The 26,258-nt window shown below is 45.5% G+C and overlaps 1 protein-coding gene across 13 annotated transcripts in view; it reads right to left on the reverse strand.

Moving 5' to 3' along the window:
* EHMT1 (euchromatic histone lysine methyltransferase 1) overlaps positions 1-26,258 on the reverse strand; it is a 138,831-nt gene that overhangs the window by 40,877 nt on the left and 71,696 nt on the right. For 11 of the 13 annotated variants that reach the window (XM_035112752.2, XM_035112762.2, XM_060270630.1 and 8 more), the window contains 8 exons: positions 22,128-22,281; positions 19,569-19,699; positions 18,286-18,468; positions 14,812-14,892; positions 14,428-14,574; positions 9,437-9,557; positions 6,991-7,122; positions 3,593-3,738 (listed from right to left, as the gene is read on the reverse strand). In XM_035112752.2, the coding sequence (XP_034968643.1) occupies positions 3,593-3,738; positions 6,991-7,122; positions 9,437-9,557; positions 14,428-14,574; positions 14,812-14,892; positions 18,286-18,468; positions 19,569-19,699; positions 22,128-22,281 (1,095 nt within the window). The remainder of the gene's footprint in view (positions 1-3,592; positions 3,739-6,990; positions 7,123-9,436; positions 9,558-14,427; positions 14,575-14,811; positions 14,893-18,285; positions 18,469-19,568; positions 19,700-22,127; positions 22,282-26,258) is intronic. The other 2 variants (XM_035112753.2, XM_035112766.2) reach the window with 2 other exon arrangements.

Below are 26,258 nucleotides of genomic sequence, written 5' to 3' on the forward strand. Positions count from 1 at the left end.
AACGTCTTCCACTTCTTGCTCAGTGAATGTTTAAAGAAGAGGTGAGTTGCACCAAGACTCGCCAAAGCAGCACCTGCAGGAACAAGTGTGTCTGCCAATTACCTCCTTATGGCACCTGCAAAAGACCTCACTATTTATCTCCCCCATTTGCTCTTTCTATTCAGTTCCTGTTTGCATTGGCCCTGCCTTTCCTGAACTGAACATTCCCTTAAACACGCCCACATTGCACTGGGGGCCAAGACGGGGCACACATCCTCCCTCCCATTCTAAACAAGGGAAAGGAGCAAAGAGCTTCTCTCTGTAAGTGAGTGCAGTGGTGACTGATGTAGCTGCCTTTTTCCTAATTGAGGGGGGGGGTGGATTTCGGGTGGGATGGGATGCCATCCCCATTTTGTGGCCCGATCTCTTTTTTTCTGCACTTCCAACCTTCTCCTTCATTGGATAGGCTATGAGAGGGGGAGAAAAACTCTCCTTTATCCACTTTATCCCTGCCACGCATAATTTTATAAACTTCCATCATGTCACCTCTTACTCGCCTTCAATCAAAATTAAAAAGTCCCTTTTGACTCCACTCCCTTGATCACTTTGGTTGCCCTTTCCTGAACATTTCCCAACTCTACGGTATCTTCTTTGAGTTGAGGCGGATCAGGACTGTACACTGTACATCACTTCATTTCTCTGCACTTCATATCTGGCACTTGAACATGTGAGCTCAAATTCAAAGCAGTCTGTTCTAGCCTAATCGCTCTGGCAAGTCCATCACTTGATGTCAGGAACACAGGAAGCTTATGTAGACTCAGGTTTATGCTGGCCAGTAACTGCTCTCCAGGGTTTCAGACAGAAATCTCTCATAGTCCTACCTGGAGATGCCTGGTCCTACCCTCTGGAACATAGGAGGTTTCCTCATACAGAGCCAGAGTATTCACTCGTCTACTGCAAATAGCAGGTTCTTGGCAGGGGTCTCTGCCCAGACCCTGTAGGCAAAGCAGATGCTCTACCACTGAATCGCAGCCCTTCCCTTAAGAGCAGTTTTCTCTTGTACCTGTTGCAGTCATCAAGTGATGACTGTGCACATGTGAACCAGCCCTAGCACTTCCTTCCTGAACATTAATATGCCTGAAATTATAGAAGAAGGGCACCTGCACTTGGGCTTTCCAAAACCCTCTGTGTTTTCCTGTCCACTCTGTTTGAACATATCGTGCCCCCTGGAAACACCCTATTTAAAGGTGGGAAGTTATTGCTAATAAAATATGGGGGGAAAGGAAAAGATGTAACTTGCATTCCTAAGAATGTAATAAGCCTTTATTCTTCACTCCTCCTAAATATACAAAAGCCATTAGAACAGGCATCCCCAAACTTCGGCCCTCCAGATGTTTTGGACTACAATTCCCATCTTCCCCAACCACTGGTCCTGTTATCTAGGGATCATGGGAGTTGTAGGCCAAAACATCTGGAGGGCCACAGTTTGGGGATGCCTGCATTAGAATCTGGACTTCATCCATCAGGGATTAGAATTGGAACTCCTTAAGGCTGTTAAGATGAGAAAGGACCATATAGCCCAGCGTCCTGTTTTTACAATGGAAAACTGGATGCCTATAGGAAGCCCCCCCCCCAAGGACCTGAGCACAACAACACTCTCTACACTCCCAAACACAGAAGCCACCAATCTGAGAAAGCACCCAGCCTGACTCTTTGGCCCCGTTTATCAGTCCTGAGGAGATGCCATCCAAGCTGTAGTAGCAGGAGAATAATCTGCCAGTTATCTCCTGACCACAGGCACTCATTAGATCTTGGCTCCCCCAGCAGTGGCTAATTGAGAAACAACGGGGTGGCGGCTGCTGGCATGGAGTCTGCAGCAGCAGCATCACAGAACTTTACTGGGCTACAGAACAGCCAGTGGCAGCAGACAAAACAGAGGGAGGTCATCAGAGACGGCACTAGAAAGGGGAAGAGTGGGGAGGGGAGGTAGGAAACACATGCAGAGGGCATATGCAATATCTGGGGGTTGGGGAGACAATCCCTGGGCAAACCACAATTATTCCACCCGGAACTTTGTGAAAAGTGTAAGATATTGACGTACTTCATGGGCTGCACAATTTAGAAGAAACCAAGGCATCCACATTCCACCCCCAACTTAATTTGTTGTGCTTTGGTTATGCACCCATGCACAAAACACGAGGGGTATTATTATTATTATTATTATTATTATTATTATTATTATTGAGCAAAACAAAACAGCACATTCCAGCAAAGAGGTGTGTCTCATGCTCTTAAGAGTGAGCTAAAGCATTAGCTACCTCTGTGCAGGAAGTTTCTGTTCTCAACAGGCTAGTAAGGTCAATGACTTGGGGGAGAAGAAGAAGAAGAGAGAAGAGTTTGGATTTGATATCCCGCTTTATCACTACCCGAAGGAGTCTCAAAGCGGCTAACAATCTCCTTTCCCCTCCTCCCCCACAACAGACACCCTGTGAGGTGGGTGGGGCTGAGAGACTTCAAAGAAGTGTGACTAGCCCAAGGTCACCCAGCAGCTGCATGTGGAGGAGCGGAGATGCGAACCCGGTTCCCCAGATTAGGAGTCTACCGCTCTTAACCACTACACCACACTGGAAGACCAACGCTTTGTATGCAAAAGGACCCGGGTTCAATCTGTCATCTCTAGGTAGGCCCGGGAATGATTCCCTGTCTGAATCCTAGAAAGCAGCTGGTAGTCAGTGTAGACCACGCATAGGCAAACTCGGCCCTCCAGATGTTTTGGGACTACAACTCCCATCATCCCTAGCTAACAGGACCAGCGGTCAGGGATGATGGGAGTCGTAGTCCCAAAACATCTGGAGGGCCGGGTTTGCCTATGCCTGGTGTAGACAATACTCAGCTAAATGGATCAATGATCTGATCATATAAGGCAGATTTCTCTGTCCCTGTGTTATACAGTGGTACCTCGGTATACAACCACAATTGGTTCCAGAAGTCTGTACTTAACCTGCAGCGTACTTAACCTGAAGCGAACTTTCCCACTGAAAGTAATGGAAAGTGAATTAATCCGTTCCAGATGGGTCCACGGTGTTTGTAAACCGAGGTATGACTGTACCTGCACTGCTGGAGGTGCCTGTGAATAGTTTCCTCGGGACTGCAGGTGGGGAGAGTGCCGTTGCAAGGCTTTCCATCTGGGGCACCTGGTTGGCCAGAACAGGGTGCTGGACTAGAAGGCACTTTGGCCAGCTCTGGCAAGGCTTATCTTTGGATATTATCCCCAATAATAGTTACCTCTCTTCCACATCCTATGCCAAACCCCACTCACTGGAACCAGACTACAATGCCCTTTCTGCCTGGGATCCCACCCACCCTGGTTCTTGCAGATGAGCTGCACACTTCAGAACCTGAGCCAGGGAAGAAGCCCCACGTATGGACTGTTTTCAAGTCTGTGTGTAGCAAGCACCAGTTATTTTGAGGAAGGGAAGGGAATAAGCATGTGCCTTTTTAGGACATGCCAAGCAGGTCCCTTGCCAAGCAGGAGGATGACGCTCCAATGGAGGGTTGCCAAGTGCCAACTACAATGATCAACAGAAAAAGAGAGAGAGAAGGGCAACACCACCTCCTTGTCCACACTCTCGGTTGCCATGCACTGCTTATTGGCTAGTGTGGTGATATCCCGGCTTTTGGGAGTTTCCATTCGACAGCCACAGAGAGGCGCTTCCTGGAGGCCTTCTGTTTCCATTGCTTCAGGGCCATTGGAAAGACCTGCAGGAAAAAGCAACACACACAAAAAGTTAAGTAAACCACCCAACTCTCCTGCAATCCACATAAGGAGACTAAGAAGGGAGGGAAACCATAGCACAATAGCATAACACAGGCTGCAAACAGTCACTAGCTGGCAGCTTCATTTTTAAAATAAAATAAAATTGATCGAGGCCGTGTAAGAATGTCTGACATTCTGAAGGCCCCATATAGGCAAGCCACCCCAAGCGCTTTGCAATTCTTTCAGCCTGCATCGTCACATAGGGAGGCCGGCAGTCCTTCCCAGACCTACAGGATGGAAAGGATATATAAAACTAAGTGAAGGAAGAGGAGGGACAGTGAAGTGCAAATGCCCCAGGCAGAGACAATCTGGAGCTTTTGTTGGTGAACCTGCACAACACCAACTTTCTTGCCGTCTCTCCCTTGTGATAAGCAACAGTGGCCCACCTATGGGGAACCTAGCACAGCAGCTCTGGCCTACACAGGTGTATGGGTGTACATAATCTGCCTCCCTCAGTGTGGATTCATACTCACTTCTTTTTGATTAGGTGTATAAGCTCCCTAAGGGAAAGAAATCAAGTTTGGGTAGGACCCAAACAAATGGCATCATGCTACAAAAAGGAGATTGTGACTAAAGATCAGGAAGAACTTTCTGACGGCAAGAGCTGTTCAACAGTGGAATGCATTCCTTCAGAAGGTGGCGGACTCTCCTTCCTTTGATTGAGGCTTTTAAGCAGAGATTAGGTGGTCATCTGCCATGTATGCATTAGTTGATGTTCTGGCACTGCAGGGGGCTGGACTAGATGACACTTGGGATCCCCTCCAATACCACAATTCTATGGTTCTACTTAAGTCTCTACAGTCTTCCAAACTCTAGCCTATTTCAATCAAAGTCGGGATACCTGAAGCAACCCAGTGGGGAAAGCTATTCTCCTTCACTATTCACCATTGAACTGAATTTCCTGCAAGATGCAGTGATGGCGACCTGCTTAGACGGCTTAAAAGGGAAGTTGGAAAAACACAAGAAGCATAAGGGTTGTCAAGGGCCTTGACAATCATGATACCTGCATACTACACCCATTATCATAGGCAGTGTGCCCCTGCATACCAGTCGTTACGGGAGCAAAAACCAGGTCTTGCTTGCTGGCTCAGGAAGGACATTAGAAGTTGCCTTATATTATGCAGTGGCCTTATACCAAGACAGAACCATTGGTGCATAAAGCTCAGTCTATACCGATTGACAGCAGATCTCCAGGGTTTCAGACAACTAATATCCCCAGTGCTGAGGATGCTGGGAATTCGACCTGGGCCTTCCTGCATGCAAAGCAGATGAGCTATGATTCACTGAGCTACAGCCTTCCCCGCAAGCAACACACCTACACTATAAAAATAGGCCTGATGACTCAATCTCATACTCTGCAGAATGCCTACAGCCATGCAGAGTTTCCAGCGCCAGCATGAGATAACTCAGGTCCTGCTTATGGGTTTCACAGAGACATCAGGTTGGCCAGTGAGACAACAGGATGCTGGCCCTTTGGCCTGCTCCAACAAGACTATTTATTATGTTCTTATGCAGCCTTCCCCCCCCCTTTTTTCCCCCTAATCCAAACAATGCTCAAAACTAGATTTGTCTTTGAGGACTCTTTACGTTTGCAGTTGGATGATACAGAAATCAAGGGCATTAAAAAAATAAATTGTTAAACCGACCCATCATTTCCTGGATCAGATTTTCCACAGCTGCCACTTGAAATCAATGTACTGGTCACAGTGTTGGTGCCAGCACCTCTCTTGAAATCAATGTTATTTGTCTCATCAAGCTCCTCTCCAGAGGTAACAACCGCAGGAAGGAGGAGAGGAGAGGGAAGATTTTTTTCTGAATTACTTTTCTTAAGCATAAAAGCATTGTGGAGCATACATCATTAAGAGTCTGCCCAGCCTACTGCAGCCTAACTGGGTGAACAGGTTACAAACAAGCGCCATGATCAACAAAAGAACATGGGGAGCATAAGGGTGAAGGTCCAAATGGAATTCTGCACCCATCCACAAGTTCTTATGAACGTAGGAAGCTGCCTTATAAACAAGTCAGTCTCCTGGGCCCACCTCTTGTTTACACTGACTGGCAGCAGCTCTCCAGGATTTCAAATAGGGTTCTCTCCCTCCCTAACCTGGAGATACTGGGGATTGAACTGGGAACCTTCTTGCATGGTCTGAAGATGTTCTACTCACTGAGTTATTGTACTTCTCCAAACAAACCCAGTAAGATTGACCTTTTGTCCATCTTGTTTTTGTCTACACTGACTGACAGCAGCTCACCGGGATTTCAGATAGGCTGCTTCCTAGCCCTGCTGGGAACTGAATCCAGGACCCTTGGCATGCAAAACAGATGCTCTACTGCGACACTACCACCTTTTTGCAAGACACAAGCAAGTGCATTCCTATCTACTGGAGCTGTGAACTTGTAATTTGAGCCTGTTGACCCAGGTCCTGCCCTCTGGGGCATAGGAAACTGCTTCCTAGAGAGTCAGCCCACCGGTCCAGAAGCAGGTGCTGTATCACAGAGCCACGGACCTTCTTAAATGCAAAAGGTGGCACCTAGCCAATACTATGCGGGAATGGCACAGCTCCTGACCAGATGAAAAGGCTGGATTGCCAGACTGCCTTGAGCAGTGGCTCAGTGACGCCCCAGCCAGACTGCCAGGAATCTCCCATCTGCTCTACAAAGCGGTCCTCTGGCATGCGTCAGCTGCGTGGCACCTTCTACTTGTCTGAAGGAGCCCTCCTGGAATTTCGTCACATGCCTCTTGCCTGAGAACAGGGAGAGGCACTGGATGAAACTGGAATGGGGGAACAGCTCTTATTCTTTTCTTGGCAAGGGGGAAATAGAAAGCAAAAAACAAAAACATGGCCAACTGGACAAAGCCACAGGGACTAGTCAAATTGTCTTAGATCACAACTGCACCCAGGAGAGTTCTAAAGCCTTAATGCTCCCCAGGATATTCCCATCAGGATAATGAAGCGTGATTTCATGCAGCATCCACACAAATACACATACACACACTGCTGGGTCAAAGGTGATCCACTAGCTGCTCTCCCTTGCTCTCGCTCTCCATTTGATCCACTGATATGCCTTTTTGGCCTCTTCTCATTCTCCTATTAGCAGCCACCAGGGGGCATCATCTTAATACAGAGAAATGAAATCCAAGGAAACAAAGAACCAAAATGGTACATGGCCATATTTAGAACGCTGACACTCACCTTCTGATTGCGAAGATAGAATTCCCTTCACTCGGAGATCCAAGGAATCCAGAGAGACTTCCATGTACTCCATGTTATTCTCCACCCCAGTTCCTTCTCCACTCTCTAAGGAAGACTTGTAGGTTTCCGAACCTGGGTTTAAAATATACACATATTTATATAGCAAAGAAAAGAACTATGCATGCATGTATGTGTGTGTGTCTCTCTCTCCCTCTCTCTCTTAAAGGCCACATTCATCTCTAGCAGACTGTATATGCAGGCTACAGGCTGATGGATCTCTAGCAAATACAGATGCTAATAGAATAATTAAAATGCAACAACTGGGCCAATTGATCTTTTCAGCCCTTCTCCCTACTCTCTCTGCCTGAATAAGGCAGATTTCACTCCACCCTTGCACTGTTTTTTTTGGGGGGAGAGGGGGGGAAAAAGGTGCCAGCTACCAGAAGGAGAGGTCCTCCCTTTCAGATACATCTGTCTGCTGCTGCACTGCATTAGCAGCAGAAACGTAGATGAGAAAGAGGAAGGGAGAAGAACCTGGGCTTGCCTTGACTCACCCTACACACCCTGATGTAAAAGGACTTTAGATCTCAGCAGTGCTTAAAAAGAGACCCAATGGTGTAGAAAACAATATGAAGGGGACAGGAGACATCTGGCTCAAGGCAAAAAAAAAAAAGAGCCAATTGTGCAGCCTCTCAATGAGTAAAGCAGGGTTTGCTAAGGAAAACAAATGTGAGAACCTCTAGCAGGGATTTAGTTCATGCCTCTTTTTCCTATTTGCTATTTCCAAGAGACAAGTGCGCGCACACACACACACACACACACACACACACCCCTCCTCACCCCAAAATAATGTTGCCCTCCTCCCTCCAACAAAGCACAATGCCAGCCTAGTCAGCCAGGAGATCTAGAGCCAGACATTAACCCTGCAGGGTTTTTTTTTGGTTTTTTTTTAAAAAGCCTCTTCCTTCTCCTAAAATCGTGTCACTGTCCAAGAGCCAGTATGAGGAGGGAAGAAACGCTCTGAGCTACCGATCAGATACTAAAACGACCAAAGTGGTTTTTACCAAGCATTGGTGCAAGGATAAGAGACAGACTGAGGAGGGCCTGCAGAACTTTCCCCCTAAGCCCTGTAAGATCTTGAGCCTCTTGGGAGAAGAGTATTGCCCTCACCCATGGAGGATACTACCTCTTCCAATCATTTCTCTATAAGCAAAGGTTTGCCGGACACACCAGTTGCCCTTCTCAGCCCAGGAGAGGAAAGCCAAAGCAACACTATTTAGGAAGCAAAAGCCTTAGCTCAGTGGAACAGCTTCTGCTTTGCACACAGAAGGTCCCAGGTTCAATCCCTGGCATGTCTAATTAGGACTGGGAGACACTCCCTGCATAAAATTCTGCCAGTCTATGTAGGCAACAATACCAAGGTGGATGGACCATTGGTCTGACTCAGTACAAGGCAGCTTCCTATGTTCCTTAAAAAGAATGAAAAGGTAGACCCCCTGGCGCCTAAGCGCAAGTCCCAGAGCAGCAACTACTTTGCTTAGAAAACCACCTTTGAAGATTTGGGGGCCGGGAGAAATGGCAAATGGGAAGGGTTGAGCCTTATCTCATCTTCCCAAATTGAAAATGAAGGAGGAAAGAACTTTCTCAGCCCCCATCTGTGCTATACATTTATAGCCACGTCGCATCACTTTAAACAGTCATGGCTTCCCACAAAGTATCCTGGGAGTTGTAGTTTGTTAAGGGTGCTGGAGGAGACTCTTGAGAGTCCCTGGGAGTTGTAGTTTGTTAAGGGTGCTGGAGGAGACTCTTGAGAGTCCCATAGACTGCAAGAAGATCAAACCTATCCATTCTGAAGGAAATCAGCCCTGAGTGCTCACTGGAAGGACAGATCCTGAAGCTGAGACTCCAATACTTTGGCCACCTCATGAGAAGAGTAGAATCCTTGTCAAAGACCCTGATGTTGGGAAAGATTGAGGGCACTAGGAGAAGGGGACGTCAGAGGACAAGGTGGTTGGACAGTGTTCTCGAAGCTACGAACATGAGTTCGACCAAACTGCGGGAGGCAGTGCAAGACAGGAGTGCCTGGCGTGCTATGGTCCATGGGGTCATGAAGAGTCGGACACGACTAAATGACTAAACAACAACAAACAACAAAGGGGGCAGAGAGTTGTTCCCATCACAGAGCTACAATTCCTAGTTACCTAGGAAGAGGAATGGATTGTTAAAACTGCTCTTTGGTGGGAATTGTGGGGGGGGGGTCCTCCTAACAACTCTCAGCACCCTTAATAAACTACAGTTCAAAGGATTATTTTGGGGGAGAAGCCTTGGCTGTTTAAAGTGGTACGATGCTACTTTACATGTATAGTATGGCTGGGGCCTCAGTCTCCACTGAACAAAAACTATTGGGGTGAAGGGATAGAAAATAAGACACATTTGATCCTGTTACCCAATGCACCAGCTTGTTTCTTTTTACTCCTCCGCCTCCTCTTCCGGGTGGGTTTCAGCCAGGGACTGTCCATCTTGCCTTTCTTCTTCATCACCTTCTTCTTGAGGCTGGATTCCGAACTCTGCAAAAACCATAGGAGGCATCTGCTTCAGGAAAGCAGTGGCCTGACTGATCCTAAGCTATGCCCTTCGCCTTTCTTTGTGCTTAGAAGGCAACAGGAGAGAGGCAAGGCTCTCAAAAGCACCTGAGTTTTTAAAAAGCCCAACGTATTTCAGAAATACAATCCTCTACTCTCCCCCCATAACCCACCAGGGGCCATCTGAAAGCTTGAGCTTCTTGACTCTTGCCTAGATCAGGGGTTCCTAAGCTGTGGCCCATGGACCACACAGTGGTCTCGGAGCTTCAGTCAGGTCCTTGACCTGACTGTATTCAATATCCATATAGAATTATTTATTATTATTATTATTATTATTATTATTATTATTGAAATTGCCTCTCCCTTTACCATTTTTAGGTCAGCCACAGAGACTGGCACGTCTTGTGTTGCGTAATATAGCTCCTTCCGTGAAAATACCACAGAACTGCCACCACGTGCCAAGGTAGTACAAAGAGATCCGCAAGCTTGGAGATAAATCACTAGTCTCAGACTCATTCCTGTATTCAACTTCCTCTGCAGCCAAACTTGTGTGTATCCAGCCAATCCAACTTCTCTACCAAGAGAAACCTAAGGCTACCAATGGCTACTAGCCATGACATCTATGTTCCACCTCCACTGTCGGAGGGAGTACGCCTCTTCATACCAGCTGCTGGAAACCACAGGAGGGGAAAGTCTGGTTGGCCACTGTGAGAACAAAGTGATGGACTAGGTGGACCTTTGGCCTGATATAGCAGGACTTTTCTTAAGTTCTAAAAACGCTTTCTGTGGCATCTTGAGGTCCTTCAGAATCTTATCAGGGACTTTTTGATGAGAAGATCAGCTCCACCTGTCAGGGACCTGAAGACTCCACTATACGCATCCCACATCTCTTGGAACTTTATGATTGTTCAGATTTTTGATTGCAAGGTGGTTTGGGAGAATATCTACCTGGGCTGAGAAGTGGATGGTGATGGATCCGGAGAAGTAAGGCTCGCGTGGGCTTACCAGAGGCATCTGGTTGGTCACTGTGAGAACAGGATGCTGGACTAAATGGGCCACTGGCCTGATCCTTATGATGTGATGTAGGCAACTTTGCCCAACCTCACTTATTTTCCATTTTATTATATCATGTAATCTTTACTATTCAGGGCAGGTGCATAGTATAAAAGCATTTTACTTCTGGTTTCTAGCCGCATATTTGTTTCTTTAAAAATACTTTTGCCCCATTCTTCTGCTGAAAAAGAACTTTATAAAACACCTAACAATCAAAAGTAATCACAGATAGATGATAGATATAATCATTACAAATAAAAGGCTGATCAGCAAAGCACAAGAAAGGAGCAAAACCAAAGAGCAACAAATCCAGACAATCTGTCTTCATGTGTTCAATATTCAGCAAAATGTGCATGAGCAGGAATAAAGCACAGTGAGCCTCCAGAAAATTCAGATGCACACACTTTTGGTGAACCCCAGCTTGCCGTGACAATGAGACCCAGAACTGTGATTAACATTAATTTTTTTAGATTGGTCAATTTTCAAAAGCTTGCTTGCTCAGAGACCATGGTTTGAAACTGGCATGTTTTAAACTAGCCACAGTAAATGTTAACCACAATTTGTCAAACAAAACAATACAACAAACTGAAGTTAACCAAAGGCAGAAAAGAAAGACTCTGGACTGCTACTCTGGTATGTGTGTGGGAGGAGAGGGGAAAGGAAAGGAGAGTAAGCCCAGGAGTCACTGTGGCTCATTTGTGCCTGTGGTTTAGCATGATGTGTCAACCAGGCCATACTGGGTTGCACCATGGTTTATGAAGGTCATTCACTTACCTCTTATCACCTTCAGCATTTAGATCCATGTCTCTTTTAACTGCTGTTCTCAATTGAGTCTTGATACCCAAAACTGTGGTTTGATGTTGATTCACCTAAAGGGATCTTTTATCCTGGTAAGCCACCATTAAACCACAGGTCCCTGGTTTTAATGCAACGGGGAAATGAAGTTTAAGCAAGGATCCCAGCACTAAAGCCAGTGAGCAAGAGGGGAGGAGTGGATAGGCCCCTATTAATTCCCAACCAGAGTTTAAGAAGCCAGGATCATCATGTCGGGAACAGGCCAGATGGTTACCACCCAGGCAAAAAGAACACTGAAATAACAATGTCTTAAAATGTAAGAGGAGAACCTCTTGTTGTTCTTGTACTGCAGATCACCCAGCTATTTTCCAGCAGATCCTAATCTATGCTCTGCTTATCCCTGCCCGTATTTATGAGCACAGGCTTGGCTTTGTCCTGAAAAGGAAGACTACAGCTGCAGCCTGATCACCAGTACAGCAGGGATTCAATACTGGACAGTCTGACTCAACTTACTAATAGGCAAAACTCGCCCTTCCAGAGAAATTCAAGTTTGAGGTGTTTTAACAAGGGCAAGGGATTCTGCTCCATTGGAACAAAATTTTGCAAATAGGACATTTATCCCACATCTACATTTGTTTTAGTTTTTTTAAATAATAGTTTTTATCAAATATTTTCATTAATTACAAAAGAATGTGCAATGTCTCTCTTTTTCTGTTCAGATTATAGTCTTTTGGTTACATTCGATGTAAGACAATATGGTATCCAAAGGTATCCTATCTGCTTTTATAACCGTGGCTGATAGGTTTAAAACAAGGCTAAACCAGAGGAGTAAAAAAGAAAATCCTTAACTGTCTGTCAGCTAACTCCTGGGAACAAGATGTTATCCTGTTGCACAATTATATGCACTTAACTGCCACTGAATAGGTTTTTTAAAAAGAAAGCCCAAGTCTGTGCAAGATTGAAGCAGAAATATTTTGGGGTGGGACGATTACAACCTCTTTTGATGCTTAAATGAAGGGTGGCAAATCTTAGGCCTGGGGTCTGAATGTGGCCCTCCAAGCCTCTTCATCTGGCCCATGAGACTCTCCCCAGGGCACATCTCCTTTTCAACTACACCCCTCTGATTCTGCTCCTCTCTGATCCTTTCAAATTCCCATGTCATGTTGAGCCAAGCCATGATTTGACTAAGGTCTCTGGCTTGCTAATAATGAACTGCAGCCAAGTTTTGTTCTTGAGGGGAGAGCACTTAACCACAAGTCCCAGGTTCAGGAGACATGTTAAGCCAAACCTTGGATTAGCTCAGCAAAGTGCAACAATAAAAAGGTCCAGAGAGGAGCAAAGTGGCTGAAAACTGCATTCTGGGAGCCCTCATACTTGTGCATCTCACTAAGCCAGAAAGGCTGAAGAAGTTCACTGATTAAAATCAACAAGGCTGATCAGCAAGACTTTTAATACCAGATGAAAATCCAACCCACCACTCAATTAATCAGCATATTGAACACAAAGAAAAGAAAAAAGATCAAACAAAATTCCTGGAGACCATTCAGCTGTGGTTAGGACAAGAAATAAGCCCTGTGTTTGTGTGCTATCTCCTCCCATCACTTACTCAGCTTAATTAATAATTTAAGGATATCAAACCATAGTTTACAGTTACACCAGAACCCATAAAGTCTGCTTTCCGTGAGTCCTCGAAACCAGGAACAAACTGTGGCTTGCCATCTTGGTTTGGAAGGCTTGTTTAAACCATTCAGTAAGCCAAAATTGGTCTCGGATCTGATCCTTCAAACGATGGAAGTGGAAATGTTAAACCTATATGTATCTAGTGGATTAGATTCTGGTAAAGTAATACCAGTTAAATGAGAGAACACTTTAACAGTTCAACTTGTGTGCAACTAATGCCAGTTCATTTTTAATATTCTACTGCAAAACTAAAGTATTTATCGCTTTCCATGAACAGTTTCAGTAATATATTAATTTGTGCAAATTTTTAGAAGGTCACAAATTAATAATTTTTAAAACCAACTTACTGATTCACTAAGAATTCTTTAATCAGTTGACATATCTCAGATCTGTTACAAACATTGAGTAGCAAATGCATTTTGTGCCTGAATTAACACTAGATCAAACAAAGAACTTGACTGAAAGAACAAGGCTGCAAGCTTGTGCACACTTTCCGAAGAGTAAGCACCAATGAATACAATGGAATTTACTTCTGAGGGAGCACGCCTAAGATTGCACTGTGGAAATCTTATCCAGAAGTGCATTCTCAGTATTTTGTTGGAGACATACATCCATGCCCAAACCACAGTTGACCGGTTCAGATATAGCTGCAAACTATGGCTTGAGGCAAGCAGGACAATATTCATCTTTGCAATAAATCTACCAATATGCCTTACCACTGGTTTTATCAAGGTACAGGAACTTGCCCAATGCAAGCCAAACAGGCTCTGTGTCAGAGCAAGCATTCAAACCTGAGAGCCCTTGTATTCAAACCCAACAAAAGTCTTTATGCTTGCAGGTTCCAGCGCAGCTCCCATCATTTGAAATCAGCAAAGAAGGCAAAGAAAGGGGAAACGGCTGAATCAAAGGCCAAGGCAGAATTTGAAACACGAGAAAGAAAAGCACATGGGGGAAAGTGTGCATATATATGGGGCGTGGTGCGGTATAGTGCAGGGCCTGTGGTGTGGCGCATTTGTGTCGTGAATTGAAGCACCCATTCGTCAGGAACCAGAGCCTTGCCTCCAGCATCCCTGGTACTATGCCTCTCCTACAAACCTGTCTAAGTGCCACAGTACAAGGGTACTACCCCCTAGGCTGCGGTAAGCTGATCATCTACAGGCCAATCCTGGCTTTCTGAGGCTGATTAAAAGCCATTGCCACAGGGTTTCCCTCGTCAGTCTGAGCAATTTGGGTCACTATGAGCAGCAGCAGCAACAGCAACAGCAGCAGCAGCAACAGCAGCAGCAACAACAACAACAGTAGCAGCAGCAGACTCCTGGTGTCTTGCCTTGCCTCCTGTGAAAGATGGCCCTGGATAGTCCCTGTTTGGACTACGCCCCTGCTTCTGTCCTGCTTGCTCCAGCCTCGACCATGCCGGTCTGGACCACGCCCTTGTCTTGGCATCTGGCAAGCAAGGGCAGACCCCTGCTGAGGCCTGACAAGAAATCAATAAACTTTTATTGTAACACAGAACTGCTTAGAAGGTGAAAATCAGCAGCTTGTTTGAAACCCATAAAAGCAGGCAGAGCAATTGGATCAAAAAAGTTTTTGTTTGTTTTTTAAATGTTATCATCAGGAAGAACGCTGAGCCTTGCATGGGTGCTTCTCACTATATCACTCTTGCTGCACACATAAACTGAGGTGGGAAAGGCATACAGGAGGAACAGCTCACCAAGTCAGACTCGTCACCGTCTTCCTCATCTTCCCCGGAATCTACAGAGTCTTGCTCCTCTTCGGACTCACCATGGACAATCTGTGGTAGCCAAAGGGAAATGGGCAAGAAAGTACATCGAATGAGAAAAACTGTCACCCACTTAAAAAACAGAGGCTGTTGGCTTATGCCAGGTCAGATCATTTGTTCACGTAGCACAGTATTGCCCACTTTTGACCCAGAAGCAGCTTGCTGGGTGCAGCAAACCAACAGCTGTATCCAGTATTATGAAAAACACACCTTAATATAGATTTACATTTTATACGTTTTACATTTTTTAAAATGTGTTTTAGTATGTTTCAATAGGAATATGTTGTCATTTTACTAGTCTTAATTATTACTTTTATTAATCTCTACTTTTAAATAGTGGAATAGAGTTGTTTTTTAAGTTTATGTAAATTCTGTTACCTGGTTTAAATTTTGCAGCCTTGCTTTGTTCTGCTTTGGCTGAAGGACTAATGCAACAGAAGTTACTGTATATTCCTGTGTATAAGACTACTTTTTAACCCAGGAAAATCTTCTCAAAAGTCGGGGGTCGTCTTATACACCGGGTCGTATTTCTTATACGGCGAGTATACCCCAAACTCTATATTTTAACTGGGAAAGTTGGGGGTCGTCTTATACGCCCAGTCGTCTTATACGCCGGAATATACAGCACTTGTGTTTGTGCTTTAGTCCTGCTCAGTGAAGACTCATTGAAATTAATGCATATGACTAACATAGATCCACTAATTTCCACTGGGTCTTCATAGAGCTTAGTTGGCTACAGCCCTAAATTGGGTGCTCACCTTAAATTTGTACACACAAAGCAGGTTTCAGGTGCACATGTGAAAATACATGCTCATGGTCCCTGGTTCTGGTACTTAGGTATTTATTTTATTCGTTTTGTTCACCCTCCCTATGGAATGCCCTCCCATCAGATGTCAAGGAGATAAATACACTACACTATAACTACAATATAAAGAATTTTTAGAAGGCAGCCCTGTATTGAGAAGTTTTAAATGTTTTATGTTTTATTATGTATGTGCAGTATGTCGCCCAGAGTGGCTGGGGCAACCCAGCCAGATGAGTGGGGCATAAATAATAAAATTATTAAATAATAATAGCAGCAGCAGCACACAGCCTGGAATGTGCCTTCAGGGTTTTGTGGCATGTGTCAGGCATGAATTATCTACACTGCAGCTCTAATTGGGGGACTGTTTTCCTCCCTTTATCTGTAGTTTACACCAGAAACTAAACCGCAGATACTCCCAAGGCAGAGATTCCATTCCAGGGAAGAAGCCAGAGCAACTCCTACGCTGAGGCACCAAGCCTCAAGGCTCACTCCCGCTGGCAGGTTAGTATTGATGTGGTCTTGATGCTTAATTCCCATCTGCAAAATAAGCCTTGTTGCATTTTGCGGGCAGCTGTGTTTTTGCATTGTACGCTGGTCTTCAGAGATTAGATAGTGGAGCCAGAAGAGACCAGAGGCCAGAGCTGCTGCAGAATGCCATGGAATGGGTCGTAAGTTGTGCCCTTTACTGGGCACATCTGTCACACATGGGCCAATTTAACGATATTTGGAACTCATTTCTATAAACACTGTATTAGGTTAAAAGTAAGTTAACTACAGTAACAAACTTGTAATGTTTAAGAGCTCTGTTTTGTTTTTGTTTTGGTATTGTATGTGAGTATATGGGTGTCATTTTTCCACCCCACCCCCTTACAAAACCAGGGGGAGGAATCGGCACTGAGCCATTAAGCCTTCTGTCCCTTTCACCTCCACTGTAGATGTTGTGGTGCATGGAATGAATGATCATTTTGGGTGTTGCAGTGGTTAAGAATGGGTGTTCCTTAGGGGTGCTGTATTGGCTAGAGTGCTGGAATTTGATCTGGGTTGGCCAGGATTGAAATTCCCACTCAGGTGTTGAAGCTCACTCAGCCTAACCTACCTCAAAGGGATGTTGTGAGGGTAAAAAACAAGGAGGATGAGAACAGTGTACACCATGTTTAGCTCCTTTGGAGTGGAAAGGTGGGATATAAATGCAACAAATGAGTAAATAAATTTGGGTCCAACTGAACCAATAATCACCAATACATCTCTCTTTACTGCTTTATGCTTCAAATTTTAAAAAGATCCAACTGAAGGTGGCTAGGGGAGAAGGAGAGAAAAAGAGAGAGATCAAATCTGCCATAAACTTTTTACCTCCTGATTAAAATAAGCCTTTTGTCAATTTATTGTACAGTACAGGTTTTCGCTGATTAAATCTGCATATGATTGCATGCAAATTGAAAATTCTGAAAGGTGGGGAGTGGAATCAAGCTTCTATTTAATTATTATTTTTTTAAGATAATGCCCCCCCCCACATATTGCAGTGGGAACTCTCAGAAAATAATCGCTGCCTCCTGTATGAGAGATTATTTTTTAAGGTGGAAGCAGATTTCTGGCATTTTATTTAAATTTCTTTAAAGCTACCCAGGGAAAACTTTTGCTTTCTCCTTGAGGGACAGAATACACTTTGAAAATGAAGCAATGTGAAGATGCCATCAACAATGACGATTTACAAATGTGCATTTGTTTTGGAAACATTTAAGGGCTATTAGAGTGGATTATTTTTTTGTTGTCATTTATGACCCTGTGAATCTCTAGGACTTTAAGCTAATCTGACTGGTGACTATGCAGAGGAGCAAGTGATGGCATGAAGGGGGGGGGGGTGAGAAATGCAGCTTGCAAAGTTAATATAACTCTTTAATAAAACACTGTTTTTTTTAACGTGGCAATTAAAACAAATATTTAAAAAATAACAAGCCTGTGCTCCAATTTATCCAGGATTTTAAAAAAGAATGAACAAAATATTTTAACTGACCCATCAACCCAATTAACTGACCTAATATTGCAGCTCCCATTTCCTCCTTGAAACATATGGATATAACAACACCTGGAGAACACTCAGGCACCTGAGCCCTTTAGGGTGGTGGTGGAAAGCAGCTTTGTGCTACACCACAAACTCTTGCTTCACCTTGTCGCTTCCTTTAAAGGGACCCCTGACCATTAGGTCCAGTCGTGACCGACTCTGGGGTTGCGCGCTCATCTCGCATTATTGGCCGAGGGAGCCGGCGTATAGCTTCCAGGTCATGTGGCCAGCATGACAAAGCCGCTTCTGGCAAACCAGAGCAGCACATGGAAACGCCGTTTACCTTCCCGCTGTAGCGGTTCCTATTTATCTACTTGCATTTTGACGTGCTTTCGAACTGCTAGGTTGGCAGGAGCTGGGACCAAGCAACGGGAGCTCACCCCATCACAGGGATTCGAACCGCCGACCTTCTGATCAGCAAGCCCTAGGCTCAGTGGTTTAACCACAGCGCCACCTGGGTTCCATCGCTTCCTTTACTCCCACCTATATTGATCACAGCTAAAATTTGTCCTAAAGCATCTCAAACAAACATTCAAATCACCTTTCTGGCACGGCTGCCATCAACAACTCCCTCCTTAGCCATTCTGTTCTCCTCTGCAGGGAAGGCAGCCTGCTGCTCAGTTCCACGTTCATTGTCTTCTTCCATTTCATCTGAGTCCTCTTCTTCAGAATCCGCATCTAAGCTCTCCCCATTCACATGAGGGCTAGCATCGCCCTTTTCAACCTGAATGCACCCATGTGGACAAACAGTTAAATCGAAAGGGAAGTAAGCACATTTTTTCAGGCTGAGGGCCACCTTCACTGGTGGAAACCTTCTGAGGGCCACGGTGAAGACGCAGTGGCTTCAAGCAGCAAAACAGAATGCTACACCCCTGCACACACCTCTCCATGCAGGAAGCAAGAGGCCTTACCACAGTTCAAGGACAGATTACAGCCAGGCAAAAGTACTTGAGGAAGGCATGGAGCAGAGCTAGTGATAACTATGTCTTGCATAGACCCCTGAATGCCAGGCAGAAAAGTCAGGAGGGCTCAGTTTGGCCACCAGGGTCAAGGTTTCCCTCCCCTGCTATACAGATTCCACTTTGCATTAAACGAGGGACAAGGAGCCTGCTAGCAAGGGGTGATAGGAACTGGAATCCAACCACATCTGGAGGACTTAAGGTTTCCCACTCCTTGCTTGCTTATTTCAGGCTGCAGTCCTGTAAACCAGAGGCAGGGAATGTCAGTAGGCCCCCATCGCACCTCACCGTTGCCCACGCTAACCGATGCTGATGGGGAGTTGGAGCCTAATGACAAGCAGAGGGCCACAGATGTCCCCCTACCCTGTCTGTACTGAACAAATAAAGTTGGGACGGGGCCTATGCACACTGCCCTGAGCAAACTGGAGAAAGCATAATCTTAAAATGCAATAGCAAAGTAATTAAAAATAAAGAGGTCTACAACTAGGTTTACTGAATATATCATTTTATGGGTTGACCATGGGTGCTCCCCTGTCTCCTTTCCTCCACAAATATCTGCAGGGACTGTTAACCCTCACAGACCACATGAAGGCTTTCCATTGGGGCATCACTATGAGATGGAGGGACGATGGCCTAGATGGGCCTTTGGTCCAATCCAATAGAACCATTGCATTCTTAAGAAAGAAGCAGAGCCAAAAAAGGTCTGTCGCCTGTTGCGATAAGTCACATTTCTTCTAAAACAAACAATTTACCTGGATTATACAGCTACACTGCACAAAGAGAAGTTCCTTGCTGGTGTGTACCACCACCTCTGGCTGACACCCATTCATCCACCAAGCACCTCGCTCTCTTCCACAGCCCTCACCTTGGCACCTGAAGTGGAATGGAGCCTGAACATCTCAATCATAGTCCGCTGTTTCAAAACTTTGTTCTTTTTCTTGGGAACCAGGCTGTACGTTCCCATTCTTCGCTTCTTCTTCCTAGATACTGAAGCAGCTGGACGGGAGGGACAAAAGAGAAAATGATCGGGAGGCAGAAAGTCATGTGCAGAAACACAAGAAGGTATAAGGGCCTTTCTGAAGGTGGGTGGATCAGATGCGGCATCCAACAGTTAATTCAGTAAACAGCTGATTAAGTACAAAGGAACACACAATCAAACACCAAGTCCCATTTTCACTCCCCCTGTTTTACCGGTAGTTATAAGCAGAAGCAGAGCGCTTGGGGGAGCTGCGCTGCTCCCCTGGCCTCTGTTTGGTTGCACTGCAGCTGCTTACCAGGAGATTGGGGGGGGGCAAGTGGGGAGGTCAGGAGCACTGCATTGTTTCCACCACTGAATTTGCCTTATACTAATCCCTCCATTCCCCCTCTACAATTCTCAGAATCCCTTGGGAAGAGGAAAAGCTGTTGAACCACTCTGGGAATTGTAGCTCTGTGAGATACAACAACTCTCAGCTCCTTTAAGAAACTACATTTCCCAGAATTCTGTGGGGGAAGTAATGGCTGCTTAAAGTGATCTCGCAGTGCTTTAAATGCACTCTTATGTAAATAAGGCCTTGAGGACAAGCAAAGCAACTGATTAAAAGCTATTAAAAGGCAGCAGCTAAAGATGCAGGCAGTGTCCAATGGCAGTTTCACTCCTCCCACACCACCAAAAAGTTTCCCCAATGCAGAACAGCAATTGGGCTGTGATGCTTTAAAAAGACTTTGCTGCCTCCCCAAATCCAGAGATTCCCTGATGCAGCTCTTCTCTCGAGATTTTCAAAGCATAGATGGTCTTTCTCAAACTTGGATCACCAGCTGTTGTTGGATTACAACTCTCATCATTCCTGACCACTGGTCCTGCTAGCTAGTCTGAGAAACAATGGCATAGGGAATCTCTGGATTTAGAGAGGAGAAAGACTGGGGCAGCAGAAGTTGGAGTTAATGGTAGGTAAAGGTAAAGGACCCTTGGATGGTTGTCTAGTAGAATTTGACTATGGGGTGTGGCGCTTATCTCTGCTTTCAGAGCCGGCGTTTGTCCACAGACAGCTTTCCAGGTAATGTGGCCAGCATGACTAAACAGGAGTCAGTTATGGAAGCCAGAGCACACGGAAATGTCTTTTGCCTTCTCACCGCAGTGGTACCTATTTATCTGCTCCTGCTGGTATGCTTTCAAACTGCTAGGTTGGCAGAAGCTAGGACAAAGCAATGGGAGCTCACCCCATCACACGGATTTGAACTGCCGACCTTACAGTCAGCAAGCCCAAGAGGCTCAGTGGTTTTAGATCACAGCGCCACTGAATTCCTTCCAAGGTGGGGGAGAATGCCCCATGTACAAGAGGCAATTAAAGGAGACACAAAAGGTTCACGATCCACATAAATGTGAGGTATGTATGGGCCCTTAGAATCCAAAGCTATTTGCATCATTCTTTTAAAGCACTAATATACAACTCAAACAGTAATGGCTTCCCCCTAAGAATCCTGGGAGCTGTAGTTTGTTAAGGGTTCTGAGAATTACTGGGGCACCCCTGTTCCTTGCATAGAGGAAAAGGAAAACTGATCGTCTCCTGGGGAAAGACACATGTAAGAGTTGGTGGAGGAGTAAAAAGAAACAAGCATTAGGTAACAGGATTAGATGTGCCTTGTTTTTCACCCCCTCCTCCAATGCCAGCTGCTGAGAACTGCAAGTGTGAAGACAGCACTGTTGCACTCGGTTCTGCTTGCAAGCTTCCCAAATGTATCTGGCTGGCCACTGTTTGAAGAGGATGCTGGACTAACTTTGGGCTTCATCCAGCAGGCCTCTGCTTCTTTTCTTATGGCAGTTCTTATTTGTCAGGATCTCGGCTGGGAAGGGGAGGGTTTATGCTTCCCCTTCTTGCATGCTATGGTTCATTTGAAAATACACAGACACACACACACACTGTTACATTTAAAAAACAACAGCACACAAACCCCTGACCTTCTGATTATTGGTGTGTTAAGCCAAATTTGTCCCTCATTTAAGCTTTAGGTGCATGGAACTCCACCTCCACAATGTTTACAGCAATTTTCTCCTTTAATTTCAAAGGGCTGGTAATCCAATCAAAGGGGGCAGATGGCGGTAGTGGAATTGGCCACAACAGTGTTCCCCCATCCCCACCCCACCCAGACCACTTGAAAATTGCTGAGGGTCTTGACAGACCACTTGCGCACACGCACGCACACACACACACACACACGGTTTTAGCGATTATAATGCCCTGTGCTAGATATGGTATGATTTTTAAATTTTATTTTTATGGACACCCTGCGGACCACATGGTGAAGCTCATGGGCCACTGGTAGTCTGCAGACCACAATTTGGAAAACCCTGCGTTACAGAAAGGGCCCGCAGACTCCCAACTTAACCTTTTGCCTTCCCACAAAAATAAAATAGAAAAGGGAGGGTGCACTGTTAATTTTTTACCTGTCTGTGATTTCGATGCTGCCACATAGCTCTGGTTCTGAGGTAGAGAAGAATGAAGGCCAGGAACAGGGGGCAAAGAGGGGGGCTTCCCATATTCCAAAATATCCCTTCTTCCATCTTCTTTGGGTGTTTCTTTGGGGTCTTTATTTGTGTGCTGGGGAACAGAAATGGTGAAAAGCAACTAGCTTAAGAAAACATTACTGGAAGGAAGGAAGGAAGGAAGGAAGGAAGGAAGGAAGGAAGGAAGGAAGGAAGTTTAATCCTTATTAAAAAGGCACATATTCTTGTAATCTCCACCTGGCTCCCAAACCTTTCTCTTGCACAAAGAGAGATGGAATCCCCCCATCCAAAGCAAAGAACCTGAGCCAATAAGTAAAGACACCTAAAGTCCACAACTTTTTTTTCAGCCACATTAAGGCGCCCTTCTTTCATTTTGCTTTAATTTTTTTAAAAAAAATATGCATGAGGGTTCAAAGTGAAATTACAGGAGGAAGTTAAGAGGCACTCATCCAAATAATGAAAAGTAATGAAAAGTGCCTTGTGGTGCTTCTACTGGCAGAGGTTTAGGTACTCAGTATGTCTGCTTAATGGAATACACATGTACTGGGGTAGGAACGGACACGCTTCAGACTTATTTTACTTAAAACACCCCTCCATTAGAAAATAGTCCAAGGCAGTGAATACTGGGACAAACATTTCTTACTGCACCGTATGAATAGAGCTTATGACCCTACACTGTGTTTCGATATTGATGGTTGGACAGTGTTCTCAAAGCTACGAACATGAGTTTGACCATGTTCAGTGCAAGACAGGAGTGCCTGGCGTGCTATGGTCCATGGGGTCACGAAGAGTCGGACACGACTAAACGACTAAACAACAACAACAACAACAAGGGCACAGATGATGAGTCAGAATTTCCACTGCCAGCTCAAGAGAATGCATGTCCTGCTTGTGGTCGTTCCGTCAGGGTGTGTGGTTGGCCACTGTTAAGAACAGGATGCTGGACTAGATGGGCCTCTGGACTGATGGATCAGGGCTCTACCAATGTCCGTAACTGGCAGATACTCGTGGCTTGCACTGGTCCAGAGTGTGGTAAGGCAGGAGCAGCCAATGTGGTACTCTCCCAAATGTTGCTGGAAACTGCAGTGGTACCTCTGGATATGAACGCTTCTGGTTGTGCACGCGTTGGGTTATGAGCTGCGCTAACCTGTAAGTAGTTGCTCCCGGTTGTGAACTTTGCTCCGGGGTGCGAGCGGAAATTGTATGCCAGAGGCAGGCCCGCTTTTGCTAATGGCACCTCGTGTTAAGAACAGTTTCAGGATAAAAACGGACCTCTGGAACAAATTAAGTTCATATCCAGAGGTACCACTGTAGTTCCGTCAGCCCCCAGCCAACAAGGCCAATGATAAAGGGATGGTGGAAACTGCAGCCCAGCAACATCTGGCATACACTCCTGTGTTAAGGCCTCAAAAAGAGGGAATGGGAAATGCCAGCCTCTGAACCTGGCAGGCAGGGGCTATGCTTGGATGATCATATTTCAGGTTAATAAGATATGAACGCAGGTGGCGCTGTGGGTTAAACCACAGAGCCTAGGGCTTGCCAATAAGAAGGTCGGCGGTTCGAATCCCTGCGACGGGGTGAGCTCCCGTTGCTCGGTCCCTGCTCCTGCCAACCTAGCAGTTCAAAAGCACTAAGTGCAAGTAGATAAATAGGTACTGCTCCGGCGGGAAGGTAAACTGCTCTGGTTCGCCAGAAGTGGCTCAGTCATGCTGGCCGCATGACCCAGAAGCTGTACGCCGGCTCCCTTGGCCAATAAAGCGAGATGAGCGCCGCAACCCCAGAGTCGCCCGCAACTGGACCTAATGGTCAAGGGTACCTTTACCTTTACTGGTCTTGAACAGAGTTGCTCTGTTTCCCGACCCTTTGCATAAGGAAGTAAACAAACTAGGAAGCCTTCAGCTAGTAAGAGTTTCCTGTTACGTCCAAGCCAGAAAACTGCGCTTAATGGCTTCAGAACAATCTGGGAGATGAATTCACTATTTAAGCAGTCCTAAGAATCGAAGAGGAGCCTGCTAAATCAATGCAGTCCAACATTAGGTTTCTAAGAGTTGCCAACCAGATGCTTTGGGTTGCATCAAACTTCAGAGTACACCAACTAAGTTAATCCACCTAAGTTAGTTATGTCCATCCATTTAAATGGGTCCTATTCTGAGTACTGGGTAAAACCCATGGTATATAAGGGGTTGCCTGGTTGCGACACTAAATGCATGCGGGCAGAGTGTATGAAATTCCATGAGGGCAGGTCAGTGGGCAGACAGAAGAGAGATTATTCTTCACTGCACCCGTGGTGACAATCAAACAGAGAAGAAGAAGCCTTCTTCTCCACTGCTAGTATCTCTATCCCCCAAAAGGCAAGCAAACTAGGTCTCACATGAGTCTCAAAAAAGTCTCACATTAATTCATTATGGCATAAGGTTTTATAGAGTACACTTCATCAGATCAATTAAGTGTCCTGGGTTTCAAGGAAGTACAGTACAGTAGTACCTCGGTTTATGAACACAATTGGTTCCGGAAGTCTGTTCATAAACTGAAGCGTTCATAAACTGAAGCGAACTTTCCCATTGAAAGTAATGGAAAGTGGATTAATCCGTTCCAGACGGTCCGCGGAGTAACCGTTCATAAACTGAAGCAAACTTTCCCATTGAAAGTAATGGAAAGTGGATTAATCTGTTCCAGACGGGTACGCGAAGTACTTAAACTGAAGCGTTCATAAACTGAAACATGGGTGTAATTGGTTCCGGAAGTCTGTTCATAAACTGAAGTGTTCATAAACTGAAGCGAACTTTCCCATTAAAAGTAATGGAAAGTGAATTAATCCGTTCCAGATGGGTCCGCAGTGTTCATAAACCGAAAATTCATAAACCGAGGTGTTCATAAACCGAGGTTCCACTGTACACATATTGGGGTGCCTGGGGAGAGGCATGCAGTCAGAATCATCAATTGTGAGACCAGGAAATGAACAGAACCAGAAAAGCAGTGATAAGTATCTTATTAAGAGCAGCCATTCACATGCAAGAATGTATTAATTCAATCAAGTTAAGAGTATTGAAATTAGCAGACCTCAGGCATGTCTGTTAATTTCAGTGGGTCTACACAGAGTAGAACTAAGGTTAAATACAACTCCCAGGCATCTGATAGGACTCTGGTGATGTTGTGCAACTGAAGCTTTCTGCTGCTGTTGCTGCAGATTGCCTTGTGGGGTTTTTTTTTTAATGGATTGTGAATGTTTTTGTTTAAATGTGCTTTTATTATATGTATTTTTCACTTACACTTATGAATGTAAATTCACTGCACGTCACTTATATAGGGTTGCCATATGTCCAGATTTTCTCAGATATGTCCTCTTTTTCAGAGGTGGCATTACCATCCGGGGGGGCAGGGAGAGATTCTTAGAAGTCCGGGAATTAAAGCAGCCTTTCTGAATAACATACCGTCCAAAACTTTTCAGGACAGGAAAGCAGGACATCCAGGCAGTCTTTCTCCCACCCACCCGTGCCCGATCCACGCACTCTTTTTACCACCTTCGTTCTTGATCTGTGTGTTCTTTCTCCTGCAACCCCCCCCCTGCAAGATCTGCACACTCTTTATGTGAGTGCTTGGAGGCGGTTGGAGGATGGGTGGCGGCTAACGGATTGAGGTTGAATCCTGACAAGACAGAAGTACTGTTTTGGGGGGGACGGGGGCGGGCAGGTGTTGGGGACTCCCTGGTCCTGAATGGGCTAACAGTGCCCCTGAAGGATCAGGTGTGCAGCCTGGGAGTCATTTTGGACTCACAGTTATCCATGGAGGCGCAGGTCAATTCTGTGTCCAGGGCAGCTGTTTATCAGCTCCATCTGGTACGCAGGCTGAGACCCTACCTGCCCACGGACTGTCTTGCCAGAGTGGTGCATGCTCTAGTTATCTCCCGCTTGGATTACTACAATGCGCTCTACGTGGGGCTACTTTTGAAGGTGACACGGAAACTGCAATTAATCCAGAATACGGCAGCTAGACTGGTGACTGGGAGTGGCCGTCAGGACCACATAACACCGGTCCTGAGAAGTCTACATTGGCTCCCAGTAAGTTTCCAAG

Source organism: Zootoca vivipara, chromosome Z (genome assembly GCF_963506605.1).
Source record: "Zootoca vivipara chromosome Z, rZooViv1.1, whole genome shotgun sequence".
NCBI lineage: Eukaryota > Metazoa > Chordata > Lepidosauria > Squamata > Lacertidae > Zootoca > Zootoca vivipara.